Here is a 14087-nt window from a genome sequence, read left to right as displayed (position 1 = left end):
CCAGAAGGCAGGACAAGAAGCAACGGATGGAAACTAATCAAAGAGAGAAGCAACCTGGAATTAAGGAGAAACTTCCTAACAGTGAGGACAATTCACCAGTGGAACAGCTTGCCACCAGAAATCGTGGACACTCCATCAATGGAGGTTTTTAAGAAGAGACTGAACAGTCACTTATCTGAAATGGTACAGGTTCTCCTGCTTGAGTAGGGGGCTGGACTAGAAGACCTTCAAGGTGCCTTCCAGCTCTATTTCTATTTCTATTTCTATTATTTCTATTTCTATTTCTATTATTTCTATTTCTATTTCTATTTCTATTTCTATTTCTATTTCTATTTCTATTTCTATTCTACCCTAACTCTAACTCTAACTCTAACTCTAACTCTAACTCTAACTCTAACTCTAACTCTAACTCTAACTCTAACTCTAACTCTAACTCTAACTCTAACTCTAACTCTAACTCTAACTCTAACTCTAACTCTAACTCTAACTCTAACTAACTCTAACTCTAACTCTAACTCTAACTCTAACTCTAACTCTAACTCTAACTCTAACTCTAACTCTAACTCTAACTCTAACTCTAACTCTAACTCTAACTCTGCTGTTTCTTGCTGAGAATTGCTGAGAATTGCTGCTTCTCACAACTTGCACATTTCTGGCTGGGATATAATTCGACAATGGATCTCAGCTCATCTTCCTCCCAGATGCCATTTGTAGTCTGGAGGAGTCTGCCAGCGTTATGCAATTGTGTTAGTCGAGGACCCAAAATACCCAGAAGGTATCAGTTTAGGAAAGGTTTAAGTGCCTATTAGGCCTACAGGTGCTTCTGAATTTATGACCCACCAAGACAAAAAAGCTTGTTAGATACGTCCGAGGAAGAACCAAAAGACAGCAAAACACAGTGATTGAGGAAGGTCTACTGCAGAGGTCTTCAAACTTGGCAGCTTTAAGACTTGTGGACTTCAACTCCCAGAATTCTCCAGCCAGCTGGCTGGAGAATTCTGGGAGTTGAAGTCCACAAGTCTTAAAGCTGTCAAGTTTGAAGACCTCTGGTCTACTGAGTTCCCATATATCACCTTGCCCCGACCTGACACTCTCCAGATATTCTGGATTTCATTCCCAGAGAATGAAACAGGTTGAGATCTAACTCTGGTGTCCACCAAGGCAGGGTTGTTGAATAAGAAGGTTGGTTTCCATGTCTAAATTAAGAGAAGACACGAAGGCAGCCTTCCAATTTCCAGGGAGGGTTAGAAGCTTGCAAAAACAGGGACATTCAGCTGAAGCCATGATGGCATCCTAAGACTTAGGTAATTAGCAGCTACATCATAACTTATCTGATGTCGCGGCTTTCCTGCCCATGAACTAGAAATGCAATACTCATCATTGCTATTATGCTGCAATAAGGGAGGTTATGGGTTGGCAGACACTCTTAATTCAACAACAAGCGCTGGTTTTTTTTTAAACTGGAAGTTCAGAAAATTACTACCTTTAGATGTTCCTTACGTAAAAAAATAAAAAAATTGCTTAATGGCAAATCATCCCATCTGTTTTTCTTCCTGTCTGGATGTCACCATTTCTTAGCTGAGTTCTCCTTCCATCGTATTCCCTGATTAAGAAGATAAATTGTTAAATGTTGGGGTTGTTGTTTTGGGAGTCTCCATTGTCATTTTGGTATGCATTCGTCGGTATTTAACCCATTCATATATAATGATATATGTGATTTTTGTATCTATTTATCTATCTATCTATCTATCTATCTATCTATCTATCTATCTATCTATCTATCTATCTAATTATCCTTCAGAGGATAATTAGAACTGCAGAAAAAACGATGGCTACCAACCTGCCTTCCATTGAGGACCTGTATACTGCACGAGGGCTGTGAAAATATTTCCAGACTCCTCGCATCCTGGACATCAACGGTTTCAACTCCTACCCTCAAAATGACGCAATAGAGCACTGCACACCAGAACAACAAGACACAAGGACAGTTTTTTCCCGAATGCCATCACTCTGCTAAACAAATAATTCCCTCAACACTGTCAAACTATTCACTAAGTCTGCACTACTATCAATCTTCTCATCGTTCCTATCACCCATCTCGTTCCACTTATGACTGTAATTTTGTTGCTTGTATCCTTACAATTTATACTGATATTGTTTCCTGATTGCTTATTTGTACCCTACGACTATCAAGTGTTGTACCTTATGATTCTTGATGAACTTATCTTTTCTTTTATGTACACCGAGAGCATATGCACCAAAGACAAATTCCTTGTGTGTCCAATCACACTTGGCCAATAAAGAATTCTATTCTATTCTATTCTATTCTATTCTATTCTATTCTATTCTATTCTATTCTATTCTATTCTATTCTATTCTACTCTACTCTACTCTACTCTACTCTATTCTATCTTCTAACTAATCTATCTCTATCTCTCTATCTCTATCATCTATCTGTCTGTCTGTCTGTCTGTCTGTCTGTCTGTCCGTCCGTCCGTCCATCCATCCATCCATCCATCCATCCGCCCGTCCATCCATCCATCCATCCATCCATCCATCCATCCATCCATCCATCCATCCATCCATCTATCTATCTATCTATCTATCTATCTATCTATCTATCTGCAGATGCTTGGTGGCACATAATGCTCTTGATAGAGATGGACACCTTATCCATTTTCATGTTTGATGGCTTGTTGTTACGGATGGTATATGAGATCTATGAAATACGGATCCACCTGCTGAAAAATATAAATATTGCAGAAGCCTGATTCATGCTGGAACTATGACAATGGAGAGACGCCAATATATTTTTTTTCTATTTAAACTTCCTTCTCCTGAATCTGCTGTTTCTGCAGGAAAGAAAGCTGAAAAGTATAGATCTTTTTAAAGCAGCCATGTCTTTTACAGGATTTGAACAGATGTTTCAAAAGCTCGTCTGATTGTTTCGATGTGTCCTCAGACACACAACCACTTTGCTTCACAAGGCAGTATTATCAATGGATGTGTGTGCGTACAACTAGGGAGAGCTTTTAAAGCAGCTGAACTTCAAGTCAAAAGATGCAGCTGCTTTAAGCGGTTATCAAAATGTACTTCATTTTCCAAAACACTTCTTCCTTATGTCTTAAAAAGCTCTAATACTGAATTATCTTATAATGTTTCAGGCTGTGAAATTGTTTTATCAATCAATAATATATCTAATCGGTATTTAACTAGACGGACCTAGAAACTGTTTATAAATTAATATTTCTAATCAGTATTTAACTAGGAAGACGGATTTTCTTTTGTTTTAATTCTATCACTCTTCCCCCCTTTAAATGGTAAAGGCTTAAGAAATCGGAATGATGTAGAATAAACAAATGTATCCTGATTAAACGTCCTCACTTTGCAAAGAAAATGAAAAATTACCAGAGAGCATTTCTATCTTCCTTTAGAAAAAAAAAAGTGATTTTCCCTCCATCTTTTTAAAGCAAAGCGAGCTAAAATTACTGAAAAATGCACATTGCAACAAGACCTGTACCATCTGCCTAAGGAAGATGTTTCTTCACCACGAAACTCATGTCACAAGACAAATTTTTTTGGGTGAAGAATTTGCTCTTGAGCAAAGTTACTCAATAGTGCTTTTTTCTGAAGTTGGAGGTGCTAATCATAGGTGTATGACCTTCTCTGGAATTCATGGAATGAAAACACATTTCATCACAAATGTCCTTTCTTTCTTTCTTTTTTCCTTCCTTCCTTTCCCTTCCTTTTTCCCTTCCTTCCTTCCTTCCTTCCTTCCTTCCTTCCTTCCTTCTCTTCCTTCCTTCCTCCCTTTCTTTCCCTTCCTTCCTTCCTTCCTTCCTTCCTTTCTCTTTTTCTTTCTCTCTTTCTCTCTCCTTCCTTCCATCCATCCATCCATCCTCTTTCTTTCTTTCTTTCTTTCTTTCTTTCTTTCTTTCTTTCTTTCTTTCTTTCTTTCTTTCTTTCTTTCTTTCTCTCTCTCTCTCTCTCTCTCTCTCTCTCTCTCTCTCTCTCTCTCTCTCTCTCTCTCTTTCTTTCTTCCTTCCTTTCTTTCTTTCTTTCTTTCTGTTTCAGCTGGGTGTATTTTGAGCAAGCTGAAGAGATTTATTCGATGTTCTACTTTTCCTGCAAACGTCTTTTGCTGAAGGCGGATTTTGTAAAAGGTGGAGCTAGCTTTAATTCAAGATTTTTTTTGTCCCAGTTGCCTTAAATCAGTCATTTCTAACCTTTCCAGATGCACGATTTTCAATTCTCAGAATTTCTCAACCAATCATGGCCATTGGCCAAAGGTCTGCTTTCCGTACATCTGGAAATCACCAAGTTTGGCAAACATGGCCTTAAAAATCTATGCTCCCTTCCAGCTCTTGAAAGTTTAAAAGGTAAAGGTAAAGGTTCCCCTTCACATATTTGCTAGTCGTTCCCAACTCTAGGGGGCGTGCTCATCTCCTTTTTAAAAGCCAAAGAGCCAGCGCTGTCCGAAGACGTCTCTGTGGTCATGTGGCCAGCATGACTCAACGTCAAAGGCGCATGGAACACTGTTCCCTTCCCACCAAAGGTGGCCCCTATTTTCCTACTTGCACTTTTTACCTGCTTTCAAACTGCTAGGTTGGCAGAAGCCGGGACAAGTAACAGGAGCTTACCCCGTTACGCGGCACTAGGGATTTGAACCGCTGAACTGCCGACCTTTCAATCGACAAACTCAGCGTCTTAGCCACTGAGCCACTGTGTATGTTTTAATTATTGGGAAGTTTTGAAAGCTAGGAAAGAGAGGGTGAGAGATATGGAAAAATCAGGAAAAAAAAGACACAATTGGCTTTATAGATCAGGGTTTTTCTAAAAAAAAAATGAGTTTTTTTACAGTAGGCAAATAGTGAGAAAAATTAGGGTGTGCATCTAAAGGTACTTCTACGCTGTCAGCAACTCCACACCCTCATCTCACAATAGCAGTCTAAAAAAACCACCAGAAATGGTTTTCGGCTCTGCCAGTTTCACAGGGCTGAGGACAAAGTTGACAAATCACAATATTTTTTTTTCTCCCAACTGCTGCAGGAATTACGGTGACAAATATCCTTCACGCCCACTCTGGGCCAAAAGGAAATAATTGCACCCATTTCTCATTTGCATTGTCTTCGCTCCAGGTTGTGGTGCTTTTGTCTGGTAGTTGCACCAATAAATAAAAAAAGAAATCTCAGCAGTGCCTTATGAAGGACACCGCAGAGCTGTCAAAGCCATCCTTCCACTTGGAAGACCCGAAGCCCAGGAGGTGGGCAGTGTGGGGTGGAAAGAGCCCCTGTGAATCGGGAAATGGATTGTCTTCACGTTCCATGAACTTACAGGTAGTTCTCGACTTGCAACTGTTCATTTAGTGACCATTCGAAGTTACAACGGCACCGAAAAAAGTGACTTACGGCCAGTGGTGGGATTCAGCTAGTTCGCACCACTTCGGGAGAACCGGTTGTTAACTTCCTGAGCAGTTTGATGAACTGGTTGTTGGAAGAAATCATTAGGGCAGAGAACCGGTTGTTAAATTATTTGAATCCCACCACTGCTTACGACTGTTTTTCATACTTACAACTGTTGCAACATCCCCATTGTCGCTGATCAAAATTCAGACGTTTGGCAGCTGACTCATATTTATGACCGTTGCAGTGTCCTGGGGACACGTGATCCCCATTTGCGACCTTCTTGAACAAGCGAAGTCAATATGGAAGCCAGATTCACTTAACAACCATGTTACTCACTTAACAACTGCAGTGCTTCACAGTGGCAAAACTCATGTAACAAATTTCTCACTTAGCAACATACATCTGTGCAGTGGTGAAATCCTCCGCGGATTGCCACTGGTTTGCTGCCTACGCATGTGCAGTGAGTGCCAAAAGCACGCTGTGCACGCATGCACACTGCACATCAAAAGCACACTGCGCATGCATGCAGTGATTACCAAAAGCACGATGCATGCACAAGGGCATGCACAGTGTGCGCTAAACGCACTCTGCGCAGAAAAAGGAGGCTTAACAAGATAAGTAGAATAGCAAGGGGGAGGGGAACAGCTGTGCCGCGCGATTTAGATTAGCAGGATTTCCTGCTTTCTAGTGAATATAAATTGAGTGGCACAGCTGATCATTGGGAATACTGGTTCGAACGAACCGGTAGCTTTTTTTTTAACTACCAGTTTGCCCGAACTGGTAGCTTTTATCACTACCGGTTTGCCTGAACCGGTGCAAACCGGTAGCATTTCACCCCTGCATCTGTGGTCATAAGTTGAAAACCACCTGTACCAATGGTGGATTCTATATTTTTTACTACCGGTTCTGTGGGTGTGGCTTGGTGGGCGTGGCTTGGTGGGCGTGGCATGGCTTGGTGGGCGTGGCTTGGTGGGTGTGGCAGGGAAAGGATCCCTGCAAAATCCCCATTTCCTCCCGATTAGCTGGGACTTGGGAGGCAGAGAATAGATGGGGGTGGGACCAGTCAGCATTTTTACAACCGGTTCTCCGAACTACTCAAAATTTCCACTACCGGTTCTCCAGAACTGGTCGGAACCTACTGAAACCTACCTCTGACCTGTACTACAGGCCTCTCTCTCCTCTCTCTCTCATTCCTTGAGTAAGTTTCACTGCAGCCAGAAATGAGCCAGAAATGAATTATCTTGCACAAGGCTTCTATTAGCCTTCTCGAAAACAGAGACGGCAATAATCCTGCAGCTGCCATAAATCAAATTTGCAGGTTATAGTTAGTGAGTTATTTCTTCTGGCTTTTCAATCAAGCCCTCTTATTAGTGACTAAGCAGGAGCCTGGAGGTTTTGGCTTGGGAAACGGAAGCAAGAACAGGCTTGTCAAAGACAATTTAGGATTTCTCAAGCGCTCTCAGGCTTGGAAAGTGATGCGTCAGGAGGCTTCCTACACCGAAGCGTGCCTTATTTACACAGGTAGCCCTCCACAGTTCGTTTAGTGACCGTTCAAAGTTACGGCGGCTTGGGAAAAATAATGGCTTAAGACCGTTTTTCACACTTACGACCGTTGCAGCTTCCCCGTGGTCACGTGATCAGAATTCAGACTCATGGCAACTGGCTTGTATTTATGACGGTTGCAATGTCCCTGGTCAGTGATCCCCTTTTGCAACCATCATCATCATCATCCTCTTTTAACGACCCCAGAATCCCTTACGGGTGCAGTCTGGGCAACTGAATGGAGCTGAGTGTTTACTGGCTGGATGCCTTTCCTGTCGCCAATGCGGAGTTTTGTTCAGCAGATACATTCTCATCGTGCCCAGAGAGAGAAATACCTGCCTCTACCTAGGTTCGAACTCACAGCCTCCTGATTGTGAGGCCAGAGCTCCATCTCTAGGCCACCGCACCACTCATCCCTTTTTGTGACCTTCTGACGAGCAAAATCAGTGGGGAAGCCCGATTCGCTTAGCAACCGTGGTTACTGACTTAACTGCAGTGATTCGCTTAACAACGGTGTCGTACAATGGGGCAAAACTCCCTTAACAAACATCTCACTGAGCAACAGAAATTTTTGGGAGCTCAATTGTGGTCTTAAGTAGAAGATTACCTATACTTCGTTTATTATTTCCCAATGAAATTCATTCCAAAATTGGAAGCCGTGGCAACTGACCCATCTACTCTCCGGCCCCCAATTTACACAAATGCCTAGAAAAAAACAGCTACACACACCATCCTCTTACTACATGTGTGATGCCTCCATCCCAGAACATCTTCTCTGGCATTGTTGCAACGCAACCAGTTCTTTTTGTAGCATTTGCTTGTTAGCCTAGTCACCAAGTTGACTTGCGATGGTCTCAAAAGCTAAGCAGGGACCACCCTTGTTAATAGTTGGATGGGAGACCACTGGAAGATCCCAGGGCTGTATATGCTTATTTGGGATGTCAATCAACAACCTTGGAGAAGGCAATGGACGATCCCTTCTGAACACCAAGAAGATGAAGATGGCATGAAGATGTCTAAGAGGGCTTCAGGAGCTGAAGTTGCTTTGAAGGCAACTATATTTTGATTTAACTAACTGGGGTGAGTGTGGAGGGAAGTGGCAGAAACTAGAGGTGGAGCAGGGGTGAAATGCTACTGGTTTGGACCGGTTCGGCTAAACCGGTAGCGGCGGCAGCACGTGGTTCGGAGAACTGGTAGTGGCGGTAGTGTGAGGCTCCGCCCACCCACCCGGATGTGGTTACTTCCTGGTTTTAACCAGGAAGTAACCTGTTTTTAACCCTCTGCACATGCGCAGAAGGCTTTGTTCATATGCAGGGGGTCCAAAAATCACGTGCGCACGGAGCACGCACTTCTGAACTGGTAAGGAAGGTAAATAGATTTCATCCCTCAGGTGGAGTCAAAAAAGGAATCAGCCTAAAATCTCTACGTGGCCACAAGTTGAGTAAATCCAACCTTCCTTGAATTCTGTTGACCCTCATCTAACTCCAAGCAGGGGCAAAACACAAGTTGAGAAGATGAGTAGCAATAAATCCGTTTCATTGGACCTTCACATGTGGACCTGATCTTTGGACCTGAACTTTCATAGCTGACATTAATCAAGGAAGGGCTCCAAGTGCTTATTATTTAACGGAACAAGTGCCAGCTTTTCCAGGGGGTAACGGAGCCAGGGGGGAATGAACAGCCCCCTCATTTCATCAGGACGGTCCTTCTCGTCTTGTAATTAATTTTTACATCCGAATGCCAAAAATAACTTTAAGCCTAAAAAAATAGTCACAGTTTGGCCGTGATTTCGAAACAACTGTACCGACAGTCTCAATTGCCACACCTGGTGAGAGGAGCCATTTGTTTTGAAATACCTTTCTGGTTTACGGGAGTAGACTACAATGCCGTTTTATTTATTTATTGCATTATTAATACCCAGCCCCAGTGGTGAAATCCAAATTTTTTTACTATCGGTTCTGTGGGCGTGGTTTGGTGGGCGTGGCAGGGGAAGGATACTGCAAAATCCCCATTCCCTCCCCACTCCTGGGGGATGGGTATTGCAAAATCTCCATTCCCACCCTACTCCGGGGAAGGATATTGCAAAATCTCCATTCCCACCCTACTCCAGGGGAAGGATCCTGCAAAATCCCCATTCCCTCCCCACTCTAGGGGAAGGATACTGCAAAATCTCCATTCCCTTCCCACTCCTGGGGGAAGGATACTGCAAAATCTCCATTCCCTCCCCACTCTGGGGCCAGCCAGAGGTGGTATTTGCCGGTTCTCTGAACTACTCAAAATTTCCGCTACCGGTTCTCCAGATCCTGTCCGAACCTGCTGGATTTCACCCTTGCCCAGCCCCTTCGGTTCTGATCTGATCTGAACTGAGAACTGAGGAAGCTTATTTATTTATTTATTTATTTATTAAATTTATTAATTAAATTAAATCTGGGATGAAGAGCGAAACATCTTCAAGGAAAAACAAAGTCCAGTTGCCTCTTGAAAAAGCACCTTTGGGACAAGGTCTGAACTCCTGTCTTGGGCAGGGGGTTGGACTAGAAGGTCTCTAAGGTCCCCTCCTCCAGCCCAAGGATTCTATGAATTTGGAATTCTCCTCTCCTCTTTCCTGAGGAGGTAGGGATCCAATAATCCCTTCTCAAATCCAAAACATAAGGACAGGTAGATTTAGCCAATCCTAAAGATGACCTGAATCCAATCCATCACATTTCCGGTATTTAAAGATTTTGAGCCTTTCCCCCACAAGTGTGTACGTTTCTCTGTATGAATGACATGTTTTGTAACCAGGGATGGGCTTCAAAAATTTTTAGCAAGGGTTTCTCTGCCTGGTTGCTGGGTGGGCGTGGCCATGGTGGGTGTGGCCTAGTCAGCGTCCTGCACCACGGCAGGGGTGTTTTTGTCCTCCCCAGGCTCCAGAGGCTTTCCTCGAACATCCAGGAGGGGCAAAAACGGCCTCCCCAGGCTCCGGAGGCCCTCTGGAGCCAGAACTAAACTTCCTGTAGGCCGGTTTTTCGTCCTCCCCGAGCCTCCGCAGTCCGCACGCGCCCAGCACTTACCTGCATCCAAAACGGGCCGCATGGGGACTCCTGGGAGGGGCAGGCCAGGAGTGGGATTTAGGGGTTCTCCGAACTGCACAGAATCTGAGCTACAGGTTCTCCCGAACCCCTGCGAACCTCCAGCAGCCCCATCCCTGGTTGTAACTGAACAGCAGTCCCATTTTGCATAAAAATATTACAGTACGGGAAAAATAGCCATGCAAAACTTACCTTGAAAAATCTCCTTTTGCTTCCTATAAAATGATAAAGAAACAAAAAAAGAGCGGATGTAACAATTACTTATAATAACCTGTAAAATCATGAAGAAAATGCACACTTCCATCTTCAAGGATCATACAACGTTTTACAAGTCTATCGGAAAATGATTCTAAGGTCAAGATATGACATCACCTTAAGAGCTGAGTCCAGATTTAATCCTACTTACAGAAGCTCATTTATTTATTTATTTATTGGTTCGATTTATATGCAGCCCTTCTCTGGAGACTCAGGGCGGCTTACAATGCGTTAAGCAATAGTCTTCATACTTTTGTATATACCTGCTTAGTAGGGCTTTCGGCCACCCCCAAGCGGTGTTCTTTTTTTTATACAAAGTCAGTTTATGGCCCCCACAAACCGGGTCCTCATTTTACCTACCTCGGAAGGATGGAAGGCTGAGTCAACCTTGAGCCTGATGAGATTCGAACTTGCAGTAATTGCAGGCAGCTGGTGCTACTTAACAATGCTTTAGTCTGCTGCACCACCAAGGCTTTGTTGCAATCGATAGGAATAATTAACTTAAGTCTTACAGACTTCGGGGGGTGGGGGTGGGGCTGAAATACCACTCCATAGCTAACAATTTACAGATCTTTTCTTTACATCTCCTGTTGATTTCTCACTGCGCTCTATTTTTTTTTTAAATAAAAATAAATAAAAGGACCTTATCTCTAGGAAAGGGATGAGATTTCTACCATATTGTGTAACAACGTCATAGAAATCCTGGCAGGGAGGCATACACAATAATTAAACGGAGACTTGGAAATACATTTATTAATATGGAAATATATTCACGAGCCTTCTCACTAATGAGAATCAATTAAAAAGTGCAGACATGTTTCGATAACTTTGCAGCTGTGGCACAGCCACGTGATTCTGGAAAAAGGTGAGGTTGTTTTAAGATTGTTAAGGAAACATTCTGTGTTAGGTTTTCCAGTGGCTTTCCTTCCAGAAAAAAAAAAAAAGTCATTTTGCGTAGAATGACCTGCAGAGCTAAACCTTAGAAACTGTGATTCAGCAAAGCACATTAATTACGATGAGCCTGGGCCCTGAAGACTTTTTTATTTCAGCAAGCCAGGCTGGGTTAAAAATCTTTTAATTGGGGAATTTTATGGGTAAGGGGTTTTAAATTGGGGAAGCCAAAGATAAATTTAATTTCGTTTTAAAGTATTTTAATATTTGTATTGTATGTTTTTAATTTTGGCTGTTCACCGCCCTGAGTCCTTCGGGAGAGGGGGCGGTATAAAAATTTAAAAAATAAATAAATAAACAAACAAATAAATAAATCTTTTAAACATTTTTTTATGGGATTGTTCGCATTGTTTTATTCTTTGTTGTAAGCTGCCCAGAGTCCCTTGGGAGTTGGGCGGCATAGAAATACGGCAAAATTAATTAATTAAATAAATAAACAAACAAATAAATAAATAAATAAATTCAGGAAAGCACATTAATTACAAAATGGAGTCTTTCACTTACGCTCTCAAACCATCTTGATGAAAACTTCTGCTAACCTTTAAGAATACTTGGGCAGGTCAGTGCAGAATATTACACAATCAAAGTGACTGAGATCTAATCAATGATAGTAGATGATTTTCTACTTTATAGGAGAATATTTGGGGCTCAGGGTTGAAATGAGGTGCTCTCCGAGCTTGGTGCTTTTCTTGCAAATGTTTCATGACCCAACTAGGGAACATCATCAGTGCTAGAAGGGAGGGGATTTGCAGAGAGGAGGAAGAGGAAGAGGAGGAGGAGGACTTTTGGCAAACCCCACTCCTTTCTAGCACTGATGCTGTTACTTAGTTGGGTAATGAGACATCTGTAAGAAAACCACCAAGCTCAGAAAGCATCAAGAAACCCTCATGTCCTACTTCGAAAACATCAGTTTTGAACTAGATCTATTAGATCTTAGGCCTGCAGGATTACAATGTTAGAAGAGGGGATTTTCCAGGACCTGCCTGGCCTCAAATCACGGCTGGTTGGGTTGAGTCACCAGCGGTTCAAGATCTGTTTCACCCAAGGTGATCCCATTCATACCATCTACTCATTATTTCCATTCGGAATTCTATTAAGTACAGTTTCATGAGTTGTATTAATGACTATATTTATTAACTAGATGAAGTTATAATGAATTGAAGAGAATTATCTGTCGCTCAGGGCTGAACTGTGAGGTGCTTGGTGCTCTCGGAGCACTGATGATGCACCAAGGACCCCACTGAAATTATAATCAGTTGAATTAAAAAAATATGCTTAATTTCACTCTCTTGCACTAACTTTGGTACCAACGCTGCCTAGTTAGGAATCATCAGGAAATAAAACATCACATTTTAAAACAGAGGAACCTGGTAAATTCTCTCCTCTGTTTTTCCTGGCCTTCACTGCTTCAGCAGTTTTGCTTTGGAGAAGACTTAAGTACTGTTGCTGTATTTTAAATTAATTGATTGCTACGCTCAGAGGATATGTTTGTGGATGTCTGGAGTAGAATTTACAATTGTGTTTGTTAATTCCAGTTAATTGGCAATCAATTAACCAGCAGTATAATGGCAGGGAAAAAACCAGTTATTTTATGATCCCCTTGGGGCTAACTATCTTCCTTCCTGCTAATTATATCATGGGGTTGATTATTAACTTGCTAGAACAAAATATATATTTATGAGAGCCAGAGGAAGGAAGGAATACCTCCCTGGATTTGATTTTATAATGGAGATCTCAACCACAGCCTAAGATGAAATAGAATTGATTATGCTCTCTGCCCATCGATCTATTGGCTATGAAAGAGATAGAAAATGCTGGAAAATCCTCAGCTGGTACCTATCCCTCCTGTTTAAAAAGAGAGGCTAAATGCACATGGGAATAATACCAAAATTAGGATTGCCAGAGAATAGAATCTCATAGAGGAGGGGTCTCCAACCTTGGCAACTTTAAGACTTGTGGACTTCAACTCCCAGAGTGTTGTGGTCCGCCAGCAGCCTGCGGAGCTGGCAGCGGAGTCGGACAGTGAGGAGACTGGGGAGGACAATGGGCCAGTCCTGGAGTCTGGGGAAGGTTTGGATGAGGGCTCTGCGTCGGAGACAGAGATGGGGCCAGGGCTATCTGGGAGTGATACGCTGATTCCGGAGCCGCTGAGTCGGACAGCAGAGAGGCAGAGGAACAGGAGGAGCCTGTTCCTAGTGCATGCATGTGCAGAGCTGTCAGAAGGCACAAACAGTTAAAACAAAAGGGACAACTCAGGAGTAAGGCCTGGAGATGATTGGCCACTCCCATAAGGCTTAAAAGAGGAGCAAAGGCTCATGGGCCCTTTGCAGGAAAGCAACATTGTTAATTCTGTTCCCAATTGGCATCTCAGTTTGATTCTGGACTCGGTGTGGCTTTGCCAAGTAGGTCTTTGGCAGAGTGTCAAAGGAGATAAAGGTTGGTGATTATCCCGAAGGACTTCTCCCAAATGACTTTTTGCAACTAATTGGGACTCAGCTGTGAATGAACGTAATTCACAGCTATTGCAATAGAAGAGGTTTTTGGGACTACCCATGTGTTTTAATGACTCAGGAAGCCGAGGTCACAACACAGAGTTGAACTGAAGTCCACAAGTCTTAAAGTTGCCAAGGTTGGAGACCCCTTTCATATAGCATCAATGTTCATGTTTCCTTCTTTCAACAAAACAACAGCAACAGCAAAATCTACACAATTTACCTGTAGGATGTACGCAGCCAACTCAAACACCACTTCACTGTCAACCTCAATCAGCTCCTTTTGGGAAAAGAGAAATGGAAATCAGGAAAGTAAAAACGTCTCTTTATTTAATATCTTACAATACAGTTTCCAGCAACATGAAACCAAC

General features: G+C 42.5%; 1 protein-coding gene across 1 annotated transcript in view; it reads right to left on the bottom strand.

Annotated features, from left to right (window-relative positions):
- FRMD4A (FERM domain containing 4A) overlaps positions 1-14087 on the bottom strand; it is a 196078-nt gene that overhangs the window by 79093 nt on the left and 102898 nt on the right. Inside the window, exons 6-7 of the mRNA XM_070947795.1 lie at positions 13940-13996; positions 10211-10233 (exon numbers count right to left, since the gene is read on the bottom strand). Of these exons, the coding sequence (XP_070803896.1) occupies positions 10211-10233; positions 13940-13996 (80 nt within the window). The remainder of the gene's footprint in view (positions 1-10210; positions 10234-13939; positions 13997-14087) is intronic.

The sequence above is a fragment of the Pituophis catenifer genome, unplaced genomic scaffold, assembly GCF_029215685.1.
Source record: "Pituophis catenifer annectens isolate HBS135680 unplaced genomic scaffold, rPitCat1.0.hap2 SCAF_7, whole genome shotgun sequence".
Taxonomy (NCBI): Eukaryota; Metazoa; Chordata; class Lepidosauria; order Squamata; family Colubridae; genus Pituophis; species Pituophis catenifer.
The sequence above is the reverse complement of the archived record's forward strand: the minus strand, read 5'-3'. Positions and strand labels throughout refer to the sequence as shown.